This window comes from Coenobita brevimanus, chromosome 94 (genome assembly GCF_032717465.1).
Source record: "Coenobita brevimanus isolate Jiangsu-jjx chromosome 94, ASM3271746v2, whole genome shotgun sequence".
In the NCBI taxonomy this organism is placed as follows: Eukaryota; Metazoa; Arthropoda; class Malacostraca; order Decapoda; family Coenobitidae; genus Coenobita; species Coenobita brevimanus.
This window is the reverse complement of record NC_137047.1, coordinates 706734-722062: the sequence shown is the minus strand read 5'-3', so window position 1 is coordinate 722062 and position 15329 is coordinate 706734. Positions and strand designations below refer to the sequence as shown.

Below are 15329 nucleotides of genomic sequence, written 5' to 3'. Positions count from 1 at the left end.
AATGAAAATCTCTAGAATTAGGCAGCTAGATTTGGTTTACAAGAAATATAAATGCTTAGACAATCTCTGGACAACAGTATTCCCTCCACAGTTCCCAAAATCACAGCAACTATTAACCTCACTTTTCTTGCAAACTCAAAAATGCTCACCGAAATGTTTACGGAAGATTCTGAATGCTTAAAATTCCAAATATTGACCTAACCTCACTAGCAAACTCAAAAATGTTCGGCCGAAATGTTTAGGGAAGATGTTGCAAGATTAAATTTCAAGTATTAACTAACCTTTATTGCAAACTCAAAACTGCTTGCAAGGCATGTTTAAGTAAGCTGCCGCATGTATAAAAATCCTTGCCCTGAAGAATTACAAAATTTTAGTCCTCAGCTAGGCACCACACGCTCTCAAAATGAAAAACAAAAAAAACATAAACATTAACTCACTTATTCTAGCTCATTCTCTCATCCGCCATGCTTAAGGGCGGAAATGGATGCTGTAATATCCATAAATAAAGAATTAAGACATACTGAATAACTTGCCAGGCAGTTACATGGAAAGACAGATGCTTATACATTTACTTGATGCTATATTTCTTTCATTTGGCATACATTTTCGTTGTTTTGAAACTTATTCCCGTTGCTCAAAGGCAGGAAATGGCAATGCTGCAGCTCTACATCCTTCCCACGGCATTTCTTCATGACCAGCATCATATTCTGGTGCTCTGAAAGTCTCGGAACGCAGTATACATCATGGAGAGACGGAAGTATTACGCAAAGTTTGAGCAAAAAGAGTAATCTATCCGAAGCCATGAAAAACCCGGAAGTAAACACTCCTGCTCATACCTGGGCATCACCAGTGTTGCCATTTCAGCTTATTTCCCGTCAGATCGAGCTCTTTTACATGCTTTCTATCTCATAAATTTTGAATGTTTAGATTTTTGTGTAGCCTTTTCTAATATAAGTGCTGGCACATTAATATCAGTGCTAAAGCCGATTTCCTTAAGTAATGTAATAATGTCCTTTCACAGTAAATCAAGAAAGTCTCATATTATTTGCATTATCAAAATCTAATAGCGTGATACTGACAAAGTATTCATTTCTTTATTGTCGGTCATATTGTACGCAAGAAATATCTTGTTCTTTTTAAATACCAATCTAGCGGTTTTAAAGCTAATGTTGAAGGATTGTTTACGTTAATGCCAACATTAGGCCATAACGCGTGTAGAAAAGAATTACCGTAATGTTAAAGCTCTTCAGTGTCCCAAACAACGTCACACACTTCTAGAGTTGACACATTAGCCAAACATCAACATTCAATTACTTGTACCCACTCGCCACGCCCAGAAGCGACGCTAATTGATCAGACACACTGGCACCAAAACATGGCGCGGTACCAACTTACGGCATCGTGTAACACCCGTAATCCCTCCAAAGCTGATGAAGTATAACAAAAACATACCTGTACATACTCCAGATCTCACTCGCCATGCATGGGAGAGACGCTGCATGTTGAAATACACTTGTGCTGAAGGTTTGCGCAAAGCTAAAAACACTTCCGCTTGGCAACACTTACACCGAGCATCACCATATCCGTAGCACCCCCACTTCAAACGACCGCTGGGGGGTGACTAGGGACGAGAGACTGCTACGGGGATCTCCTCTTTTGCTGATTTAACGAGATACCAACAAACAATTTTGCAGGCCATTTAACATAGCTTTTTCTTCTGTTTTCACCACAAAATAAATGGAAAAACGAATCAGTGTTAGTTCCTACACTTAGGGATATAAAGTTAGCGGTATGTGTTGTTTTGGCTAGCATACTCGGAAAAATTAAATGCCTCGTTGGTTTACCCACATCCTGAGATACGGACTAGAAAATACTTTGGCCATTTAACGTGACTAATATTCCCTTTTCCCCCCACTAAGGAAGTAGAAAACGCAGACATTACTAGTTTCAACATCCAAGGATATAAAAATAGCGGCAAGTACTGGCTGAAATGCCAGGAATAGGAAAATATCAAATGTTTCTCGAGTCTAGTTGGTAGATAGTCGAGATGGCAACGCACACACTATTGGCTGATTTGAGTAACTAATCAGTCAGTTTTTCCTCATTAAATAAATAGAAATACAAGATAAATATTAGTTTCAGCATCAACAAATGCAAAATCAGCCATAATTATTGTTTCATTCGTCATCCGTTCGAAAATTAAGATGTTGCTTTGACGCTTTCCTCCGCACATGCGCAGTATGTTTCACTCTCGTTCTCACTTTGTTGTCAGATGGCTAATTTACATATGTGTTGTTTGTGCTTTGCCTTTGTTTTTGTGCTTCTAACGGAGATTTAAGAGCTTCGTGGTGCTTCCAGTCAACTCCCAACACATCAGAAAGGTAAAGTGTTATTCCAGAGTTAACTTAGTAGGTTACTGAAGCATAATATGGTAGAATTTATCAGCTTCCTTGCGAGCATCTAAGCTCGGAGTTCTCCCAAGTCATCCTTAATTTTATGCCTTTTCTCATTAATTCGTATCACAAATTTGTTCCTATAATTACTACTGTAAAATGAAGGTACGGGACAAACCAGCGTGGTAGTTTAAGGATCGTTTAGAAAGAGGTATTTACGGAGGATTTAAATGCCTGGTGCTGGCCGCTTCTGGACATGCTCGGTGCGACTCCATGCCCCCTACGTCACTTCCTTGTTTACCTATTGAGTTACGCTTATATTTTTCCGTCGCTTTTGTGCTCCTACTTGGATTCAATTAACTGGTGAATTTAATCGACCTCTGACGCATCAGACAGGTAAAATGTTGCTCCAGAGTTGACATAGTAAGCATATTGAAGCATAGCTACGGGATATCAATACATGTTCATTTAGCAGCAACATCAGCATCTCGACTCGTTTATTCACAGCAGTTCTCGTTAATTTTTTATTCCTCGTTTATTTTGTACATTGCGTTCAGGATTATCAAAATATCTTCCTTGCATTAATATTAGCACCGTAATAAAGTATTAGAGGCCAGTTGGCTGTATAGGGTAGTACCGAAATCTTTGTTGATAATTTTTCAAGAATTTTCCTTCAGCTTGCATTTCACTGGGTTCATGTTCAGAAGGACTCGGCGTTGCTGTAACTCCTCCTCCTCCTACTCCTTCTGCTACTACTACTACTACTACCGTACTGCTACAACTACTACTACTAATTTTCGCATCAACTTAAAATTAAGGAATAAAAGATGTGGATAATTTTTGCTAAACTTTGATGATGATTTACCTCCATCTGTGTATTGTATTATTTATCTGTTTATTTATTATTGTTTAGTGGTCCTACCCACAATGTTAATAATAGTGAAAATAGGGTATGATGATAATGATAATGGTGATGATTGTGATGATGGTGATGATGATGATGATGATAATGATGACCTGATAGAAATTAATTCGTCTTGTTAACTTAATTGTTCCCACATTAATGATCAAGTTACACATACGCGCACACACACACACACACACACACACACACACACACACACACACACACACACACGCACAGCATTGCCTAATCTGTTCAACCTAATCAAATCACCTTTGGATTAAGCGAAGGTAATTAGATCCAGTAATTGAATTGTTAACCAGAGGGACAATTAAGTGGATATTGGCTCACTTTACCTGGCTAATTACTTTATTAAGGTAGGGAAGGTGAATATTGGGGTATGTCAAGCATGTGCTGCAGTTATTATTGTGATTTTATTATTATTATCATTATTATTATTAATAATACTGTTCTTGTTGCCACTATTACCACTGCTATTACAGTTATCGTCATTATTATTATTATTATTTTATTTTTAGTATTACTATTATTATTATTGTTATTGTTTTCATTATCTGGAGTAGTGAGGATTTGGTTGAAGATACATACAGTACACGCATACATGCACACACACTTACAGACAGACATACAGGCAGTGTATATATAGTTGTGTAGATACGCACACAGAAATTGACTGTATCAGCAGGAGCTATTTCGGCATCACTAGAAGGCCACTACACTGGGGACGATAGATAGATGGATAGATAGATAGATAAATAGATAGACAGGCAGATACAAAAATAAATAAAGACATTTCACAGGCACCAAACTCAGCACACATCAGGAGTCGTCAAACAGTCCGGATCATTACAGCTGGTCATGCGCCGCTAAAAAAGCTTAGTGGACGTTAATGATCAAATATCGCCGTGATAGACGCTAATTAATGACGTACACACTAATTAATGACGTAGACGCAAATTAATGACGCACTCCTACACAGGCCGCGGCAATTATACGTGGCTGTGACGTCATACGCGTTTTGGGAACGGGTAAACATTGATTCTGATAAGTTTGGGAAGAATTTAGTGAGAGAGAGAGAGAGAGAGAGAGAGAGAGAGAGAGAGAGAGAGAGAGAGAGAGAGAGAGAGAGAGATTGTAATATGTAATGTAAGGGTTTACTGTGTGTACGTCGGTGAAATAGACTGTGTGCGTGTGTGTGTGTGTGTGTGTGTGTGTGTGTGTGTGTGTGTGTGTGTGTGTGTGTGACATGACAGGACAAAGGTAACAGTCAGGAGTTTTGTAATTTGTTTGGCGTTAATGACTGGTGTCTGTGAAAGCCTCTGTTAGTGCAAATTTGCCTTTTTATTATATTTTATTTTATTTTTACCTCCACAAATAAATTATGAGGGGGAGTGGTAATGTATTCACCCAGGTCTGTCTGTTTGTGAGCAAGATATCTGAAAAAAAATTGTCTTTGGATTTTTATGGAAGTTTATGGAAAGGTGGGCAGCGGGTCGAGAAAGAGTTGATTACATTTTGAGGTGGATGCAGGAAATCATGCATTCTTTTGGCGCTGACAGAGGTATGCTCTCTCTGAAACTGTGTAACTGGGGAGACTAAGACCGTAGAGTTAACGACGTGAGACCGTAAAATTATTCGTCTCGTAGGCAAGAGGAATTACAGCCATAAATCATTACAGTATTTCTACTGGCGTTGGCGGAGGTATGCGCCCTTAGATGGATTTTGTAGTTTCATTTTCTAGTGCAGTATAGAGAAGTTAGGAAATAGGATAAATACGGTACAGAGAAGTTGGGAAATAGGATAAATACAGTATAAAAAGACAGGAAATTGGGTAAAGACGGTATAAAGAAGATAGGAAATGGGGTAAATACAGGGAAGTTAGAAAATAGGATAAATACAGTAGAAGTTACGAAATAGGGCCAGTATAGTAGAAGACGTTAGGAAATAGGACAAATACAGTAGATGAAGGTGATATACATAATAATAAGGTTTGGGGGAGAGGGGCAGTGAGTGTAGAGTCCTGTGGTGGAGGAGGCCATTCATATTAATAGGATTTTTGAGGATTTAAGTTAAGTGCATGGTTCCTCCTTCCAGCTAACTTCACTTATAATTATTCTTAGTCATTATAGCTTACTCAGTATTACAAGAGGGAGTTATTTGTCCTTTTTCAGCTTATTTCACGAAGCTCAGTGGCAGAAGAAGACATTACCGTGGCTTCTTATCCCTTCTACAGAGCTTCTTCCTGACTAGCATCATATTCTAGTGTTATGTGTAGGTGCTTGTACTTTTGCAGCTAATTTCACGTAGCTCAGTGGCAGAAGAACACATTACTGTGGCTCATCATCCTTTCTGTGGCACTTCTTCGTGACTAGCATAATATTCTAGTGTCAATCTGTTGTTTCACCTCAAAGTTCAAGATTGAGGAATTGTATTTTTATGCCTAGTTAAAGTGAATAGAGTATACCTTCCCTCATATACCTGTGTGTGTGTGTGTGTGTGTGTGTGTGTGTGTGTGTAGTGTGTGTGTGTGTGTGTAGGAACGTTTAAAAGAGCAATGTGATTTCCTGAAGAAGCTGTTTCTTGAAGTGCATAAATAAATAAAAAAAAAGGAGGTAAAATATAGGGGTTCTTACAGGGGTCTCTAAGTAAACTAAGAGAGAGAGAGAGAGAGAGAGAGAGAGAGAGAGAGTAGTAGTAGTAGTAGTAGTAGTAGTTAAAATGCCTCAACAAGGAGGGTGTTTGTGAGGGAGGGCAAATGAGTGTGGCAGGTCCTTCTGTTTGGTCTGTGTAGAGGTCATTAGTGGAAAGGTAAAGGAAGGAGTACCGTGTTTGGTTAGTACACATCATTACCACTCACTGTCACTCATCACCACCACTACCATCACCAATTTTCTTCCACCATTACCATCACCACCACCGTCACCATGACCACTCCCTCATACTTATCCCCCCCACCACCACAACCACCACCAACACCAATGCAATCGCCACCATCTCCACTCCTGCAGTCACCACCACCACCATTCTTCTTCATCCCACCACCACCACCACCACCACCACAGCAAACACCACCACCACCACCAATCACAAGCTGTCTAGGCTGTTGACGTAACTAACCTAACGAGGCCTTGGCGGTGGAGGGCTTTTGTGGCAAGAACAATGTGACTATTGTTTTTGTGGGTTTAGCAGGGGATGAAAAGCTTGACTATTTTTTTTGGGGGGGTTTTAGCTGGAGGTTCAAAGCTTGACTATTGCTTTGTGGGGTTTTAGCTGGTTTGGAGTGCATGGCTGTTGTTTTTGTGGAGGTTAATAGAAGGATTTATATAGTTGCTTTTATTTAGTGTTGTGGCCAAAGGAAAGTGTGTGTGTGTGTGTGTGTGTGTGTGTGTGTGTGTGTGTGTGTGTGTGTGTGTGTGTGTGTTTTAAGCACACACACACACACACACACACACACACACACACACACACACACACACACACACACACACACACACACACAATTGCCATCCAAAAAATCAAATCATCCACTCCAGTTCGTCTCTCATATTTGCCCGAGGTCTTGGTGGGACGAAAAGCGGCAGCAAAAATGGCGAAAGAGAAGAGAGGAGAGAAAGAGAGCAGGGGAAGAGGAGGACGAGAAGGTGCGGAATACTGATGATGGCGGACGCGACTGTACACCCCCCGGCCCTCTGGTGGCGGTCAGGCGAGTCACGTGGAATATCAATGTGGCGGAGTCTCTCATGCCTAAGTGTTATTATTATTATTATTTTTTTTCAACTTGCTGGCTTCATAGGGCATCGACTGCACTTGTGAACGATTGGATATAATTTTGGGATATTTTGGGTGGCGTTGGAGCGTTTCCCGTGCGGTTTCGGTTGCATAATACGTCAAAAACTTGCTCTGTGGTGGAGGTGATTCGAAGTCAGGGAGAACATCTAAGTGGCGGGAGCTTTCATGCCACAGAATCGTTTTTATCTGCTTGCTGGATCTCATAGTTTGTAGAATGCATTGGTGAACAGTTGGATATAATTTCTTTGCTCTTTTGGTCAATAATTTCGGGTTATTGTGTGTTGGTTTTGGCTGTGAAATAGGCCGGAAACTTGAATCAGGTGATTGATTACCTGGCTTTCGTGGGACTATTTTCGTCAGCTTGACAGATTTCTAAGACGGTGAGTATTGGTGCCAAAGTGGTGACATGTTAAGGAGTGTGGCGGTTAAGATGGTAGCAAGGCCTCAGGAAACGGGCTATTGAATCTATGCCCAGAGGTGGACATACACAAAAAATATCAGAAAACAGAGACGCCACCCCCGAACTTTGAACTCGTGACCTTGACCTTTGACCTTTGACCCATGACCTTGACCTTTGACCCATGACCTTGACCTTTGACCTTGGCCCTTGACCTTTGACCTTGGCCCATGACCTTTGACCTTTGACCCTGACCCGTGACCTTTGACCTTTGAGTGATCTGCACGAATATCAAATCGTTTCTTCTTAAGCCCGTATATAATGTTTGTTCGTTTTCATCTAGATCGGATGAGGTATGAAATAGTTTGTTAGCAAAGGAAGGTAAATAGATAAACGCAGATAGATACATACATAAATAGGTGGAGAGATAGGTAGGTAGATGGGTAGGTAGGCGGATGCTGATAGGTAGACTGATAGATGGATGGATAGATACATAGGTAGATAGATCCATTCACAGATACATATGTGGTAATGGACTCGATCATATTAGCTTCACAATCGGCACTGGAAATAAATGAAAAAATGAAGCTAAAAACGAATTAGGTGAGAAATAGATGTAAAAACTAAAACTAAACACGAGTTAGGTGAGAAAGATGTGGCAGAGAAAGGATGTTTTAGTCTCTGCTTCATTTTGTCCCCTCGCCATACCCAAGTTTACCCAAAGTTCGATATCTATGCAAATTTTGGCTGAATACATTGGCAAGGACCTGATGCTGTTGTGTGTGTGTGTGTGTGTGTGTGTGTGTGTGTGTGTGTGTGTCTACCTGCGTACCTACCATATGTTTCACCTATTGTCGCTAACGCCAGGTAGTTATATTTAACCTTAGGAGAGATTCGCTTCAGGTAAACTATAATTAATAATAATAATAATAATAATAATAATAATGATAAATCAGAAGTGTCCATTAACCCTTTCTGCACGACAACCTCTTTTAAAATCTTATTATTGCCACATGCATACGATTTTATTCAGTTTACGATACAGCGTTTATAATGAAGAGAGATTTATTAAGCCGGGCCCGCTCATTCTCCACCACACCCCCTATCATTATTTGGCGTTCGTATTTATTCAGGAAGTTTTATTAAATCCTTATTCAGAATTTCATCTTTCGTTGTAAATAAAGAGAGTATTTATAGGCTCTTTGGATGGATGGAAGGACAGAATTATAGAGATTTCTGTGGAGGTTTGACTCTGACCTGTGATTTTCAGGTGTGGCAGTGTGAGGTGTGGCAGTTTGAGGTGTGGCAGTGTGAGGTGTGGCAGTGTGAGGTGTGGCAGTGTGAGGTGTGGCAGTGTGAGGTGTGGTAGTGTGAGGTGTGGTAGTGTGAGGTGTGGTAGTGTGAGGTGTGGTAGTGTGTGATGTGCTAGTGTGAGGTATGACTAGCGATTGTGTGTAAGGTGTGGCAATGTGAGTTGTGTCAGTGTGATATGCAACAGTATAGGACGTGGCAGTATGTAGCATGGCAGTGTGAAGCATGTCAGCACCTGCCAACAAACAGTAACATTTGCAGCACTCTCTCTCGGCAGACTGCATATTTACTAACCTTGTCATATTAAGTGATCGGATCAACAGGAGAGCATCTATACTCATCACAACAGAATGGCAGTGTCAATGTTTGCTGGCCGCGGTGTGTGTGTGTGTGTGTGTGTGTGTGTGTGTGTGTGTGTGTGTGTGTGTGTGTGTGTGTGTTAGAGATAGATAGAAGATAGACAGATAGACAGACAGAAAGACAGACAACCAGCCAGCCAGCCAGACATACAGCCAGACAGCTGTGAAAAATGAAAACCACGAGAAATGTAAGATGACGAAGATAAATGTTGCTCAATATTGAAGAAGTTCCCCGGCTGGCCAAAGGAATTCGATAAGACGGCAGAGCAGGAAGTTTTTATTGCCAAGGAAGAGATGGGTCTGGCCTGGATTTGTGTGTATTTTTGAATATGTATGTGTATATATGTATTTATGTATGTATGTATGTGTAGGTAAGTGGTATATGTGTATGTGTGTGTATGTATATATGTATGTGTAGGTAGGTGGTATATGTATATGTATGTATGTAAATATATGTTTATGTATGAATGTATGTATGTATGAATTTATGTATGTCAGGCTTCCAAGCACCTTTTATTTATCAAACATTTATTTCTTTTTCTGGCTTATTAATTTCCTTATTCCTATGACGTTGTTTAAAAATCTTATTCTAGCCACCTGAAGAATGATTATTAAGTCGGGTTAAGAGAGATTATTTTACTATCAATATTTTTTTCAGTATTTTCCCCCGTAGACTAATTACCCCAAATCAATCAATCAGTCAGTCAATCAATCAATATATCGTCCAGTAGCTTCTTCAGAATTGTTGCGTTCTTGTTTGTAAATATTTTCTTGTGTTCGTTGAAAAAAAAGAGGATTTCTTGCGTAACTCTGTGTAGCTGACAGGGAGAGAAAAAGATTAATTCTCTGCCTAACTATGCGTGACTGAGAGAGAGAGAGAGAGAGAGAGAGAGAGAGAGAGAGAGAGAGAGAGAGAGAGAGAGAGAGAATGATCTGCGTAACTGACAAGGTAAAAAAAAATCTCTGCGTAATTGACAAGCAAAGAAAAGACGAATTCTTGGCGTAACTCTGTGTAACTGACAAGGAAAATAACGAAACATTTTTCCAGACAACAAGTCACAGCCAGCCAGCCGTATTTTCCATGGCTGGGAAAGAAGAGTCTGTAACTGACAAGGATAGCAGCGAAATATTGTAGGTCTTGTCGTGGTGTTACAGGGAAGGGGTGGGAGGGAGGAAAGGAGGAAGTACGGAGGAAACCAGGAAGAAGATGGAGGGAATTTTAAGGAAAGAAGCTGATGTCAGGATTATTATTATTATTACTATTATTATTATTATTATTATTATTATTATTATTGTTGTTGTTGTTTTTAAGTTAAGGTTAAGTTGGGAAATGAGAAGGCAGACTAGAGCTTCATTTTTGCTTGTGTGTGTGTGTGTGTGTGTGTGTGTGTGTGTGTGTGTGTGTGTGTGTTTCAAAGAATGGAGAATCACGAGAAAGGTTTTGACAGAAGCAGAGGAGAAAAAACAGGAAAAAAACAGTAGAAAATTTTAAGGTGTTAGTTCATGATAAAAAAAAAAAAAATCCTTATAAATACGTGTTTGTACCTACCCCATGAAAATGGCTATGTTGAAAAATGAATAAAGGAAAATATAATAGAAGCAGAGGGGACGAGCGTTCATTATTAATTTATTTATTTATATATTTATTTATAAGGGAAGGAGGAGGAGGAGGAAGAATGATGGAAGGGAAGGGGAGGGTTTGGAAACACGGAAAATAGAGATAAAAGTGCTTGCCGAAAATCTAATGTTACTTTATTTATAAGTAAAAGAGGAGGAAGAAGGTTAGAAGGTGGAAGGAGGGAGCTTAGAAGTACAGAAATTAGTGAGAGATTCTTGAGACAAATCTAATGTTCCTTACCCGGTGAAAATTTCGATGTTGAAGAAGGCATAGTCCCCTCCAGCCACCATGTTGAGACCCGCCGCGGCCAGCATGATCTTCCTGATGTTGATACGGGTTCCACACATGACCAGGACTGCGGAAGGGAGGATGGTGGTGGTTAGTTGTGGTGGGGGACGTGATAGAGATGGATAGGTAGATAGATAGATAGATAGTTAGACCTCAGCATGATTTTCCTGATGTTGATTCGGGTTCCACACATGACCAGAACTGCGGACGGGAGGATGGTGGTGGTTAGTTGTGGTGGGGGACGCGATAGAGGTGGATGGATCGATAGTTAGGTAGAGAAACTTGGATCATTGTACAGAGTCCGTAACTTCTTCGCCGATGAGCAGTTAGCTATAAAATATATGAGTCATGTGCGCTCTCAGCTTGAATATTGCTCACCCTTGTGGAATGGTTGTGGAGAGGTTGCATTAGGACAACTAGACAAAGTTCAGAACAAAGCTGTTAGAATCATTAACAACCCTGCCATTACATATAAACTACCTCCCCTGCAAGTAAGAAGGAATGTTGCCTCCCTTGCATTATTTTACAGATATTTTTTTGGCAAATGCTCAGACGAAGTTGCGTCCATGGTGCCACCTCTCCATGCCTTCCCTCGTGCTACACGGGCATCTGGTAGCGCTCATAACTGGAATGTCACCCAGCCATATCGCAGAACTTCTGCCTATCAGAATTCTTTCAATCCCCGAACTGCATCTCTCTGGAACTCGCTTCCCCAGAGTTGTTTCCCTCCAAATTTCAACCCACAACTGTTCAAGTCTAACTGTTACAGATATTTTATGAACAGAGGACACCAGTAACCTGGTGCTTGGATTATTTTTTTTTTACTCATTTGTTTTTCCTTCCTCCGTTCTGTTATTTATAAAAAAAAGATAGACGGATAGATGGATTGATTGATTGATTACTAGGTGATTGGTAGGTACGTGGATAGGGAGGTAGATGGGTAGGGAGGTAGGTATATTTACTGACTGATAGGTAGGCAGGTAGCTTAGGTCGACACGTAGATACAGATTTGGAATGACAAAAAGAAATAGACATACACACAAAAGGTAGATAGGTAGCTAGATAGATACATCGGTAGACAGATAGATAGATAGTATACAAAGAAATCACGCGTCCTGGTAAGAATATATGCCAGATAAAGATATACAGTATTAACATGAATCCAAAAGCCCCTAATTATTTTTTTAATGTAGCAAAAAATTTCATAATGTTGCAAAATAAATCACAGTCACAGATTTAGTTATTTACTGGGCTTGATAATTAATAGATTGGTTATTCACGAGGCCTAATAATTGTAATACATTTGCTATTCACTTTACTGGATGAATAACAGGCAGTAAACTATCTGACACATTTTATGAAGCGACAGTACCTTTATGTTTGTTAAAGCCTGTCTATCTATTTATCCTTCTATCTGTCTATCTATCTAGCTGCAGGTCTGTCTCTCTGGTTATCTATCTGTCTGTTTATCGATCAGTCTGTCTTTCTATCTGTCTCTCTATCTATTTCTCTATCTGTCTGTCTAAAAAAATCTGGGCATTGAAGGACTTAATGGCGAAATCTCAATAATCGACCATTTATTATTTATCAGTTATTATTTCCTGTTCTCTCTCGCGGCTTTGTCATTAGCATAATTAATTGCACCAAAGCTAATCAGCTCTAATTGCCACTTGGGCAGGGAGGCAAAAATTAGCGTCCAGGTGTGCTTTTTCCTTCATTCATGCACAGGTAATTATGGGCTAATCACCTTAATTGGGAGTTACCTGTTGAGAAAAAATAATAAGATTTTTTTTTATTTCAGTTGAGGTTTTAGAGGTAATTATAGCTTTTGGTATTTATTGTTATTTAGGTAAGGGAGTAAATTTATTCATTCTCTCTCTCTCTCTCTCTCTCTCTCTCTCTCTCTCTCATGCTATACAGTTAAATAGGCCACACATTAATGCTTCTAATTATGCATAGATATAGACTGTGATTCTGTGTACGTGTGTGTATATATTTTTGCGTGTGTGTGTGTGTGTGTGTGTGTGTGTGTGTGTGTGTATGTGTGTGTCCTTCACGACGTAGCAGCGGTGTTTAAGATTCCCCAAACATGCTTAAGATGGCTGAAATTTAGATCAACTTCTCGAAATATTTCCCCGCCTCCCCCTCCCCATCCCCTTTGGCCTTCCCCTTCTCCATATCCTCCCTCCTCCCCCTCCCGCCTCCCAAATCTCCTGCCCTTACCCCCCCAATACCCTATCCTTCCTTCCCCTTCTCCTTTCCCCTCCCTATACTCCCCTTCCTTCTTCCTTCCTCCTCCCTCACAGTATTCTCCCCCTCCCTTCCTTATACCCCCTTGACCCACATCCCTCCTTATCTTCCCCGCTTCCCCCTCCTTTCCCCCTCCCCCCTCGCCTTGCCCTCGACATCTGGAAAACTTTCATAAAATGGATTAGCTGGTCTGGATCGCGCCCCCGCCTTGGGACTTAAACCCTCTTAATCTTCTTAGACTCCCTGATCCCACCCTGACTCACCTTCATGTGGAATTCGATCCCACCCAACACCAACATCTGTATTTTTCCAGGTATTTTTAGCGAAGGTCCAAATTGAGACTTAAGGCTTCTCGTTCTTTCTTATTCTTTCTTAATCCCGGTCTGCCTGGCTGAACTGACCCGTCGACCACAGGTAAGCAACTTCTTCAGCGGGTCCGTCTTACAGGTACAGTACGGTACATACACAGTGTAGGAATCCGACGCCCCCTTATGGTAGATAGTGATTCACCAGGTCCCGACCAGAGTCCTTCCTTATAGCTAGCTACGAAGAAATTTGGAGAGATTTGGCTCCTGGGTGGACGCCGCAGCTGCTTCGCTTCCCCAAGGATACACAGGGCCATCACATGTAGGCTCCTCGTCAGAGCCAGACGCTAGAATTATAACGGAGTAATTCATATTTTTGGAGACAATTTTAGGTGGGTCCTGGATTATTCATGATTTTTTTGGAAGTAATAATTATAAGTGATTTATATGTAGGTATATTTATATATAGGTTTTGTCTGTGGCCGCCCTTTGTGGGATTAGGGCGACTGGCTATAGATAGATAGATAAATATATTTTAAACAGCGTCCCTGACTGAAATTGCTGAAAGCTTCTCGTTGAACTTATGAATAGAAGAAATTTATGTTTTGAAGATATTTTTAGCTGACTTTCCGACTGGGGATTACTGATGACTTCATGTTGGAAAAAGTGTGAAAAGAATTTGTCTCTGAAGATATTTTTAGCTGAGTCGCCGCTTGAGAATTACTGAAGACGTCTCGTTAAAGGAAAGAGATGCATGTAAGTAAGCAGGTAAGAGGCCATTATTTTATATCTGAAGAGGTTTATGAATCTGACGTACTACAGACTCACGTAAAAAAAAAAAAGAAAATAGGGAGGCCTTTGGTGTCGTTATAAATAAAACTGGATCTCTCTCCCTCCCCCTTTGCTCTCTCTCTCTCTCTCTCTCTCCCCCCCTGATTTCCTTCCTCGAAAATATCTCTCTCTCATTTTTCTCTCTGCCTCCGTCATATCGCCTTGCTCTTAATTTCTCGCTCTCAGTTCCAATTCTCTCTTTCTCCTCGCCAGTCTTCCTCCTCTTATATATCATTCCTGTTTCTTCCTTTCCCTCCATCCTCTTCCTCTTTCTCTCCTTCCCTTCCTTCTTCCCTTTCCCCTCCCCTTCCTTCCCCTTCATCCTCCCCCCATTCGTTCTATCTCCCCTCTCCCCCTCCTTACTTTTCTCCCTCCCTTTCTTATTTTTCCTCCTCCCCTCCTTCTTGCCTTTCCCTTCTCATTCCTTCTTCCTCTCCCCTCCCCCTCCTCTTCCACTTATTTCTTCTCTTTACTCCTCTCTCCTCCTCCTCCTCCTCCTCCTCCTCCCGTTCTGCCAACCCTTCTTTTTTCCTCTCCCCCTCCCCCCCTCTTCCTGGGGTGGTGGTAAGGGTCAGGAAAGTAAAGATAGCTCTCATTTCCCCCCGCCTGTCTCTCTCTTCCTCTCTCTCTCTCTCTCTCTCTCTCTCTCTCACTCTCTCCCACTCTCGCACACCCAAGAGCCCCGATCACGTTTCTCTCTCTCTCTCTCTCTCTCTCTCTCTCTCATTTTTTCTTGATTATCGCTTTTCTTTCCTCGTCTTCATCCAATTTGTTCCCTCCTCCTCTTTCCCCTTACTGTACGTGCCTCCTCTTTCCTCCTATCTCTCCTCGTTCCTCTTACCTTTCACCTCTTTCATTTCTGT

At 40.9% G+C, this 15329-nt stretch overlaps 1 protein-coding gene across 1 annotated transcript in view; it reads right to left on the bottom strand.

Moving 5' to 3' along the window:
• The window catches only part of LOC145412971 (atrial natriuretic peptide receptor 1-like), a 343079-nt gene that overhangs the window by 167068 nt on the left and 160682 nt on the right, over window positions 1–15329 (bottom strand). The window contains exon 4 of the mRNA XM_080282794.1: window positions 11033–11147. Coding sequence (XP_080138920.1) covers window positions 11033–11147 — 115 coding nt within the window. The remainder of the gene's footprint in view (window positions 1–11032; window positions 11148–15329) is intronic.